This window comes from Lathamus discolor, chromosome Z, assembly GCF_037157495.1.
Source record: "Lathamus discolor isolate bLatDis1 chromosome Z, bLatDis1.hap1, whole genome shotgun sequence".
Taxonomy (NCBI): domain Eukaryota; kingdom Metazoa; phylum Chordata; class Aves; order Psittaciformes; family Psittacidae; genus Lathamus; species Lathamus discolor.
Window position 1 is genome coordinate 83,851,794 of NC_088909.1, and position 13,762 is coordinate 83,865,555.

The 13,762-nt window shown below is 42.6% G+C and overlaps 1 protein-coding gene across 1 annotated transcript in view; it reads left to right on the forward strand.

The window, feature by feature from the left end:
* Window positions 1–1,238: 1,238 nt before the first annotated feature.
* TNPO1 (transportin 1) overlaps window positions 1,239–13,762 on the forward strand; it is a 67,338-nt gene continuing 54,814 nt past the window's right edge. Inside the window, exons 1-3 of the mRNA XM_065661227.1 lie at window positions 1,239–1,403; window positions 1,625–1,738; window positions 5,540–5,615. Coding sequence (XP_065517299.1) covers window positions 1,634–1,738; window positions 5,540–5,615 — 181 coding nt within the window. The 5' untranslated portion in view covers window positions 1,239–1,403; window positions 1,625–1,633. The remainder of the gene's footprint in view (window positions 1,404–1,624; window positions 1,739–5,539; window positions 5,616–13,762) is intronic.

Here is a 13,762-nt window from a genome sequence, read left to right on the forward strand (position 1 = left end):
TTGAAGAGTTTAAGAAACATATTCTATTTTTTTGCTTCTTAAAATAACATTTTTTCTCTTTTTTGGTTTTGTCTTGTGTGCTGTGTAGCATACTTCTCTACTATTTAGCCATTTCCTGCTTCTTATTCCAGTGTACATGCTTTCCTGACTCATCAAGTACCCTCTTTCACCGTTCCCATTATCCAGGTATGTAGATACTATAAGTATGCTGCCTGTCCTGTTGCCTGTGACAGTTCCTTTTGCTTTTTTTGCCTGAGTCTCTGCAGTACTGATTTTGTCTTCTTCAAGAACAGTGGCTCATAGTAATAGAAGGGAAGTTGGCTCAGGATGCTGCTTAGCACCTGAGACCAGACAGCTGACTGTCAGTGTTGGGTATATGACACAAATTGCCACACAGCGAATTACCTGGGATGAACCTTTGGGAGACACTAGTGTTTCCTGTCCTCCATGTCTCTGAGCAGCTGTTAAGGCTGTAATGTGCAGCAGTCATACTGAGTTCTGCACTGCAGCAGGAGCAGCAGAAAGTGAAACTAGTTTTCATACAGTCAAGTGTTTACAAACAAGGTGACTAAAAGTGGGGTTGAAAAAGCCAAGGTATTACTATTTTCCATTTTCATATTTCAGGCTGGTTTTAAGCAGCATGTGTTCATATTTTGCCAATTAGCATATGTAGAATATTTTAAAATAGCTACATATATAAAATGCAATGTATACGTGGTTTTATACATATATATATATATATACACACACACGCATGTCTAAAATTTGACCTGAGATCTCCCCTGATATATACTGAAGCTAAGGATAAGATACGCTAGGCATTCAATGGCTGAGTTTCCCTCCCCTGCCCCCCTTTCCTCTATTTGCGTGGTTGGTTCGGTTCCCTCTTTACAAGTGGAACTGGGAGCCTCTGAGATCTGCTCAGCACCCAGCCAAATCACGTACAAGAACAGCAGACGGCAACGCAAGTACCACGCTCCTGACTCCTGGGTCTGCTCTCGCACCCCCGCTTCTCCTCTGCTGGCGCAGTCTCCCCACTCGCTGCCAGGCCCTGCGGTGAGCGACCGCGGCTGTCGCAGGGGCCCGGGCTGGGCCGCCGCTTCCCCCCTGCGCTGTGGCGGCTGCCGGAGGTTCCTCTCTGTCCCGCGGTGGGTGGCTGGGGCGAAGGAGCCCCGTTTCCCAGCGGCCGGGATTGAGGGGTCCGCGATTTGTCGTCCTTAGGCTCCTGACGGTGTGGGACGCACCGGGAAAAGGCTGACGGCGGCGCCGGCGGGCCCGAGGCGGCCCGGGCGGGCGGAGGCGTGCCCGGCGCTAGGACCCAGGAGGACGCGCGGCAGCTCTGCGGGCCGGATTACAAATTCCCCGTGACTCAGTCTGCTGGGCGCGGAGCACAGCGGGAGCAGGTCGGTGTCGTCCCTCCGTGCGGCCTCGGGGGGTGGGCCCGGCGGCTGGCGGCGTGCGCGCTGCAGAGCCGAGAACTAGAGCGGGACGGGCGGCGCGGCGACCCTCCCCTCCTCCGTTCCCTCCCTCCATCGGGCCTGCCTGCCTGCTTTTCCGCCCGCCTCCTCGGCCTGGGCCCTGCCGCACCGCTAACCGCGGCCGCCTGTTGTCTGGTGTTTTCCAGCTAGCCAAGATGGAGTACGAGTGGAAGCCTGACGAGCAGGGGCTCCAGCAGATCCTGCAGCTGCTCAAGGAGTCCCAGTCCCCGGACACCACCACGCAGAGAGCAGTGCAACAAGTATCCTTGTCCGGGGCCGCGGGGGCCCTAGCGAGTGGTGGGGAGGCCCGGGGCGGGGAGTGCGGCCTACGCGGCGGCGCGCCGGCACTGCGGCAGGCGGCGGCGGCCGGGCATTCCCTGCCCTGCCTGGGGAGCCGCCGCAGCGCGGTGGGCCGAACCGCGGCCAGGGCGGGAGGCCGTGGCGCGGCGTTTAAACCGCCGGGGTGGCTGTGGGCCGCGGGGTGGCCCTGCCCGGGCGGGGCTCGGGCACCTGTTGCGAGCCTGGAGCCAAGGGGTGGGTTTGTTGGGTTTTTGTTGGGTTTTTTTGTGGCGTTGTTTGAGGTTTGGTTTTGTTGTTTGTTTGTGGGGGTTTTCTTTGCCTCCCCCGCCCTTTTTTTTTTTGCCGGGGGGGGTGTGATTATTTTTTTTCCTCTAAAGCCCAGGCTCTGACGCGGCCCCGCCGGTGTCAGCCGCTTTCCCGGGTTCTCCCACGCTGGGCCGCCGCCAGCGCCCAGCCCCCAGTGGCGGCCGGGCGGGAGCGCGGCCCTCGCCTTAGCGGATCCCACCGAGCGGCCGGGGGTGCCCCGCAGCCCTCGGGCTGAGCAGGCGGCGCGGCAAAGCCGGGGCCTCCCGAGGTGATTCGGCGCTGGGATTCGAGGCGAAACCCGCGGCTGGTGGGGGAGCTCTGCCGGCCGAACCGCTGCCTGCGCGCTTTCATTGGCCTACTGGCTCTTGACACGGCGCGCTTCGCTACGTCGTATGCTTCTGCATGCCTAGAAGCCGAAGCCTGAAACACTGCTCATTACACTCGTTAAAGCTAACGGGAAGGGGGAAATCTCCTGTATGTGGTTCCTTTTGCTGCTTTGCGGCACGTTTGGTGTTGACGTTGTGGATTGTTGGGGGTTTTACTCCCCTACGTCTCTCTTGGTTGTGGAAGTGATGAAGTAGCAAGGGTTTAGGGAAAAAATATTGACATAGCAGAATTTTAAATTAAGACTAATTGAAATATAGGTATTGAAAAATAAAGCCGTCATCTACTGTTCCCTGCTTCTTGAGCTAGCCATGTAAATGTAATTAGAAGTCCTGAAATTCTTTGAAGAGTATGAGTTTATCATCTTGATCCTATTTTTTTAAAAAGACACCTGCTTGAAGGTCTTCATAAAGCAGCAGAATTTATTTAAGTGGGTAAGAACATGTACATGTGCATATATGTATATTTATATTATTTTAAGAGCTTAGCTTGAAGCCAAGTTTGTTTCACTTGTAGGCTTTCATAACAGATGTGGTCAAGCTTGGGAAGGCTTCTGCTCTTACCTGGAAGGTGATAGTATTCATCTCAGTCATCTTGTTCTTGCAGCTCTTTCACATTTTTAAGATATTACTGCTTTCTTTGAAAAATCAGAAGTGTCTGAGTGTTCTGATAATGCCCCAGAGTTGTACTGGTGCTTTTTAGTATTTAAAATACGAAAGTTTTTACAGCAATGGTGTTTATAGTGTAGCTTTACTGTGGAATTACATTTTAAAGCTCTGCTTCAAATAATTTAGTAGCATGTAGTTTGCTTATTGAAAAGTAGCAGTGCAAGTGCAGGAAGGGCAATATAGGTGATGGTGTATGTCTTGAAGATGAGTAAAAGTTAACTGAACAAAAGTGCTGTTAACTGATGTTTGAAACTCTTTTTAAATGGTAAACTCCCTGCTGTGCTGAGATACCTCCCTGAAAGCACAGGTCTTTGGATGTTGGTCTGTAAAGGTTAGAGAAGTGGCACATTTTTACTGTTGTATTATACATGAGTTTGAGAAGGTGGTTTACTAGAATTTGACAGATCATGTTCTACAATTAAAAAAATTATATATATATGTCCTTTGAGATTGCTTCCATTAAAAAAAAATAATCTGATGGCTTTTGTATTGTAGAGTGCTACTTTGTAACATTCCAAAGCAGGGTGGTGGTTAATGGTTTTGGATTTAAAATATTTTCAGTCTTTTTTTTTTTTTTTTTTTTGTAAGATTACCAGTGAGTTGATTCTGTCAGACTCTTTCTTTGACTGGTTTAGTACATTTGAGTGCTTAGAACTCAAATATAGCCAAGTGGGGGAGTATAGGTTAGCCAGAACCTATTGTTAACAAAGTTACGAATTAGTAAGGCTTCAGATATTTTTCAAATGAAGATATTGGATGTTTCTTGGAGTAAAAAAATTAAAGTGAGTGAAGAAGTTGTTAAGAAAGTATGGTCAATAAACTGGGTTTTGATTCCCAGACCAACTAAGTGTTTTCTCACTAGGTTTCAGCTAAATACTGCTATTTCAGTTCTTCTCACTTCTGCTGCTGCCTCTTACTTCATCCATTGAAATTCACAGTTGTTAGTAATGTTTGGCTGTCTGTTTTGGGGATTATGTCTCTGAAGCTTAGAGAAGAAGATGTTTTAAAATGTGCTACCTTACTTCCTGGCTGTTACTGAAGGAGCTCTTTGGCTTGGCATCTTTTACAACAGTCTCTGCATATGTGTTTTTTTATTTCTAGGAGACATGTGGAGTGTTCTGTATTACTTTTCCTGACCATTGTTATTGCCCCAACCATCCTCTTCTTCGCATTTCATCTTTTGTGTGTTTCACAGCAAAGGAGCTTGTTGCTCTCATAAGCACTCTTTACTCTAAGTAGAAAAAGGGCAGGCTTCTCCAGCAAAGTTAGTACTTGTTCCAGCCAGCCCAAATATCCAAAATCAAGTTTCATTAAGCTTGTGATTGAGGCACTGATTGTTGGTCATGGGAAGGAAGTAGATCTTCTATAACTGGAAGGGATTTACTGGGCCATCAGGTCATAACATACATGTACTTGGCTAAGGTTTAGCTACTTTGAATGTTTAGAGATTTAGCTAAACAGCTTGTTAAATGCCAGTGGAGCAAATAACCTTACTTCTTTTTCTTGATTGTTTGCCATGCTAATGATAGGTAGTGTGTTTAGTAACTCAGAGGTGACACTGTACTGAGTTAAAATGTTGCTGTTGAATACCTGTTAGTACCACGGTGTGAGAACAGGATACAAGAAGAATGCCAGATCCGTGCTCTAGCCAAGCAGTGGTAAAATACTGGGAAATTTGGGGCCGAAGTAATGACAATTTTTTGAGAAACAGCTACCTACTTTCACAGCTGTTCAGGGACATAATTAATTTCTTCCTGCAGTTAAGGAGATTTTTGTCATTTTAGGTTTTTTGGGTTGGTGGGTTTTTTGTTGTTGTTGTTTTTTTAATGAAACTGGGGATAAGCATGAATTTCTTGGTACAACTGTCTGTACATTTGCGATTAAACAGGTTCCCATTGCTGCAAGCTCAGGCTGTGGCTAGTTAGCATTGTAAAAAAGCATATGTCTAATTTTAAAACTAGTAGCTTATCAGATTCATAGTTGTTGCATTTTAATACTGGAATGCTTTTATTTATTGTGGAGGGGAAAAAATGTGTTACGGGATTGTGTCTCAGTGGATTCCATAGATTTTGTGGGCTTCTAAGTCTAAATATTGAAATCCAGAACTGTAGGGAGAAAGCTTCGTTTAGTGGCTTTACAAATATTTTTAAGGATCTCTTGTTTTCTGTGTCTGTCCCTTGATTTTATTTTATTTTCAGATTTCTTCATAACTGAAAGCAATTGCTTCATTAAGAAAATTACAGAAACTTTTTAGATGTCTCATAGTTCGTGTATTGTGAGCTTATATTCACTGCTGGTTGAAGCAATGCAGCAATGTATAACTGATTTAATAATCTTTGTATCCAGAAAGCTGTAAATGCTGTGCATGAAGATTCAACTTTCCTTAACACTTTCTTTCTTCAGAAACTAGAACAACTCAATCAGTATCCAGATTTCAACAACTACCTGATTTTTGTTCTTACTAAGTTGAAGTCTGAAGGTAAGTTCTTGAGATACTGTTTTATCCTCCTTCCCCCCCCACCCCCCTTTTCTTTAAATAATTTATTTTGTTTAGTTTGCAAGAAATAGGAAACTGATGCCTATAGTCAGTTTGCTGGTTGGTTGAGCTCCATAGTCAGTAGAACTCATTTATCCTTTCGGAAGTCTGTTGAAAAATATCTGGTGACATAATGGTGCTTGTAGTTTCAACCCTGGAACAGTTTCCGTTGTAAATGTCCTTTGAAATCTTCCCAGAAATGTTGGAGCATCATACATCTATCAGACTTCATGAATCATGACTATACACGTTACAAAACAAACATTATGCTAAATTCAGTTATGATAATGATCTCCTTATTAATGAGACTGTTAAATATTTTGAAGATCACATTCTAGAGTTGTCTGAAGATGATGTCTCTCTGAGTCTTCATTCTGAAGTCTTCATTGTAGTAAAACACACTTAGAAATCAGCTGGCTATTTACTGTTGTCTTATTCTTATGGATGTTAGTCCAAACTGTGTATGGCATACTGTGTAACCTCTACTAGTTGGTAAATCCAGGCAATTCCTTAGTAGTGATCATGAATGTATGAAAGATTCTTTCCAGTGTACTACAGCTACTAATTTGTGAGGTTTGTGATAGTGAAAAAATTCTGTTGTCAAGATTTGAGAGGAAGGAAGAAAGAAGAGGATGAAAGTATGATTTCATATTTAAAGGCTGGAGTATAACCCAGTGTTTCTGTGTATTCTGTGTATCATAGAACAGGATACATAGGAAGTCGTCTGATCATCTGTTAAGGCATTGGGGGAAATTTAAGAGAGACAGGTTTCAAAACCTGAATCAGCCTGAATCAGGATGTTAAAGTTTTGAGCAAGGTGCCAGTGTAGATACACCATATGCTTTAAACCTTTTAACAGAAAAATGAAAATCAGAATGAGTCAATTAGTGGGATCTGGAGTCTGTACAAAGGATGTGATGAGAAGTGTGTTCCACTTCTCCGTCCCCTCCCCACAAAATAAAGAAATTGTTTGTAACTCTGCTTTAGATGCTAATTTCCCCTTCTCCATTCTATTCACTACTTAAGCTTAAGGTTCTACATGCTGATTTGTTTAAGTGATGTGTCAGAATCTCTCTTCCAAACAGATCTCCTTGGATTATCCAGTAGTTTTTTGCCATTCTTAATGTTTAGATACATCAATAGTTTGAAATTGGACAAAGACCGGGAGATGTTAACTATTATAAAATGGTTCTACAAAGTTGTTTTATCTTAGGGGGGAAAAAAGGGATCTGTCAGGTTGAAGAGGCAAGCAAGTAGGGGACAAGTAGAAAATTAGCTTCTAAGAGGAACTGTTTGGCGTCCAATTGCACTGATACTTCTCACAGGTACAAGTTTGTGAGGCTGCTGAGAAGGAGCTTTTGCTTCAGAAATGCTCTTTTTCTGCATCAGTGACAAAGTAATAATCTTCTATCCAAAGGAACTGTATTTTTACATACTATCTCTAGTTCAGGAAATTTGCACAATATTGAGAGTGCTATAAGTGAATCCGGTGTTGGTACTTTTCATAGTATTTGCCATGTTTAAATATCCTGTTACCTTCCTTGGGTAAGACTAATGAGAGGTGATGGAAGAACTGTTGGTTGGGTTTGCTTTGAATCCAGCCAATAGCTCTCTCTAGTCCTTCATTATAGCTGCCTAAGCAAGGTAAAACGACCATTAGAACTGCCATTTAATAGCTCTTTTGGGCCACTAGGGGAAAATGTCATGGACTCATCAGGTTGATAACAGTCTTCAGTACATCTGGGAAAGTATTCCTTCCTTCCCCCTCCTGAAGAGGTTTCTGTTAGTGGCCTGTCCTACAGCTTTGCCAAGTTTAATATTTTATTCTATTTTATTTTATTTTATTTTATTTTGGGGAAAAAAATAGTGTGGTTTACACCACACACCATAGCATAGATATTTATACTGTGTGAAGTTCATGCTTTTATTATGGCCATACCATCCCTGCAGAAGGAGCCATGAAAATAGGCTTCCAACATCAATGTCTGCTTATTCAATAAAATATAAGGTGTTTTCATAGTGCATGATAAAAAGAGCTTGGTATCATACCAGATGGGACTAACCTTTTGTTCAGATTTTGCCACTGCTGAAACTACTGCTGAGAAAACTGCTTAAGGATACATTTAGGTGACAGCTCCTGAATGTGGAAATTCTGTAATGGTTGATTAAAATAGGTGTTAAATAGCCTCATTTTACTGCAGTAGATTTTGTGCCAAATTAACTTTGGCCTTAGTTTTTCATCTCTGTGGGCAAATAACTTTGCAAGCAAAATTTTATTTGCAAGGAAATGACTTTGCTTACAAAGCTGACTGTTTCATTGAGGCCTGCCTTTAAGATACTTAGGTAAATCTTATGTATAGGAAACATGCATTGGGTTAGTACCAGACATACTACATTTCAGTTGCAAAAAGTGTAAGTTCTTTTTCTCACCAGTGTTAGCTTGATCAGGCTTCTGTGCTTGTGACTTGCTGGTTCTAGGTCTGTTGTGGTACTACTGTGTATATGTAGTGGTTTTGTTGTTTTTGTTCTTAAATTCCATGGGCTCTGTTAATCAGTCCAAGCTTGTTCAGCTTTGGTCTTCCTGGAAGCACGTATTGTCCTGCTACCATATGATCAGTGAAAATGTATGGCCTGGCTTGCAGCTTTGGTATATGCATGACTTACCTTTAAGCACTTTCTTTTTCCTTTTTCTTTTAACTAGTGTGCATTTTTAAAGATAGCATTGTAAATCTGGACAAACCCCAATGTTACAAATATCACAGAATATAAAAAATGTTGAAGAAATGGTATTCAGTCCTGGAAGTCAGACAGTAGGCAGGCTGGTGGAGTAAAATACAGTCCCAAACATTAAAGATTTTAGTGTAAGTTTGTAGAATGTACTTCTCAGAAGCATGGATGCCAACCTCATGAAGCTCAACCACGAGGAGTGCAAGGTCCTACACCTGTGTCAGAGCAATCCCAGGCACAGCTACAGACTGGGCAAAGAAGAGATTCAGAGCGGCCCTGCAGAGAAGGACTTGGGGGTGCTGGTTGATGAGAAAATGAACATGAGCCGGCTGCAGTGTGCCCTCACAGCCCAGAAAGCCAACCGTATCCTGGGCTGCATCAAAAGGAGCGTGACCAGCAGGTTGAAGGAGGTGATCCTGCCCCTCTACTCTGCTCTTGTGAGACCTCACCTGCAGTATTGTGTGCAGTTCTGGTGTCCTCAACATAAAAAGGACATGGAACTGCTGGAACAAGTCCAGAGGAGGGTCACAAGGATGATCAGGGGACTAGAGCACCTCCTGTATGAAGACAGGCTGAGGAAGTTGGGGCTGTTCAGCCTGGAGAAGAGAAGGCTGCGTGGAGACCTCATAGCAGCCTTCCAGTATCTGAAGGCGGCCTGTAGGGATGCTGTGGAGGGTGTCTTCATGAGGGACTGTAGTGACAGGACAAGGGGTAACGGGTTAAAACTTAAACAGGGGAAGTTTAGATTGGATATAAGGAGGAAATTCTTTCCTGCTAGGGTGGTGAGACACTGGAATTGGTTGCCCAGGGTGGTTGTGAGTGCTCCATCCCTGGCGGTGTTCAAGGCCAGGTTGGATGAAGCCTTGTGTGGGATGGTTTAGTGTGAGGTGTCCTTGCCCATGGCAGGGGGGTTGGAACTAGATGATCTTGTGGTCCTTTCCAACTCTAACTGTTCTATGATTCTGTGATTCTATGATGTTCAGTCTTCCTTGGGTGAGATGGAGTCCAGATTAACTAAAATGTATCTGAATGAAGGAAGCTTGGGTTTACTAAATTATCTGCAACTGAAAATACTACTCAGATGCTCTGTTAGTGTAGTTGTTCTTGGTTTCACAGGTGTAGAAACCTCTCAGGTAATGCAGTGGCACTGCCCTGCCTTAGTGTTGTTCCTTTTTGCTGTTTTGGGGTTTTTTTTTGTTTCTTTTCTTGGTTTGGGCTTTTTGTTTTGTTTTTCCCCTGGTGTCCCATGAGCTAAACTCAGAATCCTGTAGGCTTCTGTATTCTGTTAATGAGCTGTTTTCAGGAGTGTGTGCATGTTGTTCCTTTTCAGATCACTTTCTTTTATGTGTGCCTGATTGATATAATCCAGTGCTGCAAGGAAATATCAGTTTTGCCTCTGTTGCTTCTTGCTTACCTGCAGCTTCCCTTCTTTGTTCCAAGCCATGTGTCTAAATCTTCCTTCTCCACGTTTTTGCTTCTGTAGTCCAAGTCTGTTCCCTTGAAGGAAAAGATGAGAAAGTGTTATCGTAATTTCAGCCTGCTTCCTGTCTTGCCAAGGCCAGTTCTAGCTTCTAGTTAAGGTAATTGATGCAGTTGTCCAAGACATCTGAAGCCTGGGGCAGGTCAGAGGAAGGACCTCTAAATGTCATAATACAGACAATTCATATTGTAAGCAGAAATTCAGAGTTTGTTTCAGGCTTTGTTGATCATAATGATGTAATTCCCAAAGCTGTCTGTATTAAAGCCTTGGGTTTGTTTATACCTTCTGCAAATGACTGATTGTAAGATATGCTGCAACCCCCCAAACTAAAATAGACTGACCAAAAAAAGGCATCTTTCTTAAATCATCTGTCTTGTCCTTTTGTAGGACAACTTCATCAATTCCGTGGTGTTTTCTCATTATTTCTAACCTGGAATTACATTATTATACTTTACTTCACACAGCAGCCTGAATTTTGTGAATGAGAGGTGCATCTGGCTTGCACTGAACTATCAAAAGATGTCCATTGCTATTCACCAGGAATACTCTCTAATCTTCATAAATTCAGCTTGTTGGTTAGGGAGCATTGGGTATGATGACTGTCACAATCCTGCTGTAATGTTTTGTTGATGCAAGGTTGTATGAGCATACTGTGTCATGACAGGTCCTACTTGCATGAGCAAAGTCTTTTGTATTACCTTTTGGTAACACTTCTCTGTTCAACTGTAAGGAGAAACTAAACTGAGACTTTGTAATTGCTGCAGATAATTTCTGCTGTGTTTCTGCATGTATCCATTCTTTGTTATCCTCACACCTCTCAGTGAAAAATGGGAAGCAGTCTTTATATGAGGTCAGACTTAATATGGCATTCTGCTTGGCCTAATACAGCCTTCATGTTGGTGGATATTTTATATAAAAAAAATTGCAAGAACAAAAGTGGTGTTAAAGCTTACCATTTCTTAGGTAGGGTTTGGCATACCTAATGAATCTGTGTGGTGGAAAAAGAACGGAACTACTGATATAATATCTATTCTAGTTAAGACTCTGACTCTCATCCTTATTCACAAAATGTACATTTCCATTCTCAGACCTACCATTCATCCTTCTTAGACAACAGAGGACATGGTTAGCTTGTGCATGGTTTCTGTAAAATTTTGCATTTGTCTCCCTCCACTGGGCTTTTTTGTAGGACCTAGGCTAATGGGGAAAATACGGAGACAAATACATGATGGTCCTGGTAGCTTTCTCCTGACCTGTGTTGCTGTAGTTATGTATTCTGTTGCAGCTATACAAAGCCTTTGTTATCTAGGACTGTGTTTTAGTGACTTGAGTCTTCACCCCATGCAAATGTGGAAACTCTGGTCTTCGGTCTCAACAGTTATCTCAGTGTGGATTGCTCATGGCCTGATGTAAGGCTATCACAATCAGGGGTCAGAATCTCAAGATGAACTTTTACTCTGAAGGTAAATGAGATGGGATTGAGAACACTAATACTGCTTTTGTCATGAGCTCTAAGGGGGTAGTCTTTTATTTCCAAATGCTTTGGATTTTTATAAACCAGTTGAAGATAGAACAATGTCTCTGCAACTCTTGATCTTGTTCATGTGATGACTTACTCAGTCACAAACACAGAATTCTTACCAGAAGGCAATCACACTGTACCTTAGTTTGACGTGGAACATTACCATGAAGGAAGGTCCTGTCCCCGTCTCCTCTCTCCTCCGTCTCTCCACATTCCTTCCCCCCCTCCCCCCCTGCACAAGTTCTTGTTTCAACAGAAGTCTGCTCAGATGATAATTTTATTTTCTGGTAGTCATGATGCTAATAATTCATCTAGCTCTGCAAGGAGAATTTGAAACTGCTTTTTATAAGCTGTTACTGGGATCCAGAGTGGTCTTCTAGGTTTGGTGTGAATGTTTTCTGATGAGTGTTGAAATTTAAACTTGATATGGACAGAAGTTTTCATGAGTCTGTTCCATTGTGAATGTTCGTGGCATGTTGGTGTTGAAAGAAATTTGAAGATGAGCAAGAAAAAGACCTTCATGTGAAGTCAGGTGTTAATTTGCCAGCTACCAGTTTCAGGAAGGTGTCTTTGAATAGGATAAATCCAGAAAAGTGGTTCAGCAGCTTTAACTGTTTAGTTAAAACAAATGCCCCTCCCCTTATACCATCATTCCTCATGATGTCCTTAGTAAGTATCCTAAGATTAACTGCCAAGGCATGAATCTGATTGCATTGCAATTCAGAAGACAGATTAATGTACCCTTACAGTTTAAAATGCTGTATAACATAGGAAGTGTCCTATTTAAACAACAGCAAAAAAAATTTCCTTACGTTACGTACAAAAAGAAATTAAGCCTAAGATGTAGTAATCAGTGCATGAAGTAATGGAGGTACATAAATATCTTAAAGGAAAACAAATTTTGAGATAATGAGTTTTGATAGATTACTAAAAATTCCATGGTTTTCCCTGTATGATAGCTAATTCTTCCTTTCTATGCTTCTGTAGGGATACTGTAGTGGAGATTTAAGGGAAAGGCTTTTCCTAGGAAGTTGTATGGCATACATATGAAATGTAAGAAGTGGGTTACTTGCTTATTTATTTTAATTCTTGAAAAAAACTTTGAAGTTATCTAGTGCATTGTGTTATGTGATTCAATGCTTCAGGAATGCTTTCTTGAAGCTCCTTATTCTAAGCATCCGGAATCAGAGTGGGGATCTCCATTATTATCTCATTCCCTATCCCTGAGGCCCATACAAAGAAATTATTGAAAAAGAATAAGTAAAAAAACAAGTTTGATCAAAGAAAAATTGCTACTGGGCATGCATCTTTGCCCAGCATACATAATGGTCTTTGATAAGTTACCTTAGAAGGGTCTGGAGCTGCTGCCTGGGAATTCACTTATGTCCAGAAGAGACAAAAGTGCTCCTGGAGGATGCCTACAAAAGGTCATGAGGAGCTCACAGGAATGGAACTGCCTCTAACATCAACAAAACTCCTTAGGTAGCTACCTTAGAGGAATCTGGTGCTGCTACCTGGGAATTCACATGTCTCCAGAGGAGGCAAACACTCTCCAGAAGGTGCCTGGGGAAACTTCCAGGGATCTACATGGGGCAGACTTTCCCACAGCATATAGGGTGCTCCTCAAGTAAATACTCTAGAAGAGTCTGGGTCTGCTGCATGGAAATTCACCTGTCTCCAAAGAAGACCATCACACTCCTGGAGGTATCTGTTTCCAGGTTCCTGCAAGGAAGCCACCTAATGAGTCCTGTGTATGCAGGCAGGTTCATGCTCTGTGCTTTGCTGAGGGTCCTCCCAGGCAGTTTTGGAGCATTTTCACCTGTTGATAAGCCTGGTGTCCTCATGTACTTATTAGCATTGGTTTAGGTTCTTTGAAAGTGTCAGTCACTATAAGCATTTTGGGGTTCAGTATTGGAATATATTTTCTCTCAAGTAGTTTATGGAGAGAAAGGGTGGTTTTTAGGTTTTCACTTGATTCTTAAGGTTATCAAACTCTTGGGGTTTTTTTGCTATGCCTTTTTTGCTGAAGTTCACGTAACCTTCGGTAAGGTCTGGTTTGGACTCACAATAAATACGACTTTTTGGAAATAGGTTGGAGGTATTTAGCCAGCTATTTGAAGTCTTCCCTTAGTACGTCTTATGAGCTGTATGTAGTCTGCTGTAAGAGGTGTTTCTTTGTATGCTTTGAAGACAGACTCTGCTACTCAGTGGTGTTTGATTGTTTCTCATGTCAAGTGTACGTAAAATGCTAGTATCAAGCATCCTTGCATGGTCTTTTCCTATGAAAAGGGAAAATGTTGGTGTGATTTAGAATCATAGAATCATGGAATAGTTAGGGTTGGAAAGGACCTCAAGATAATC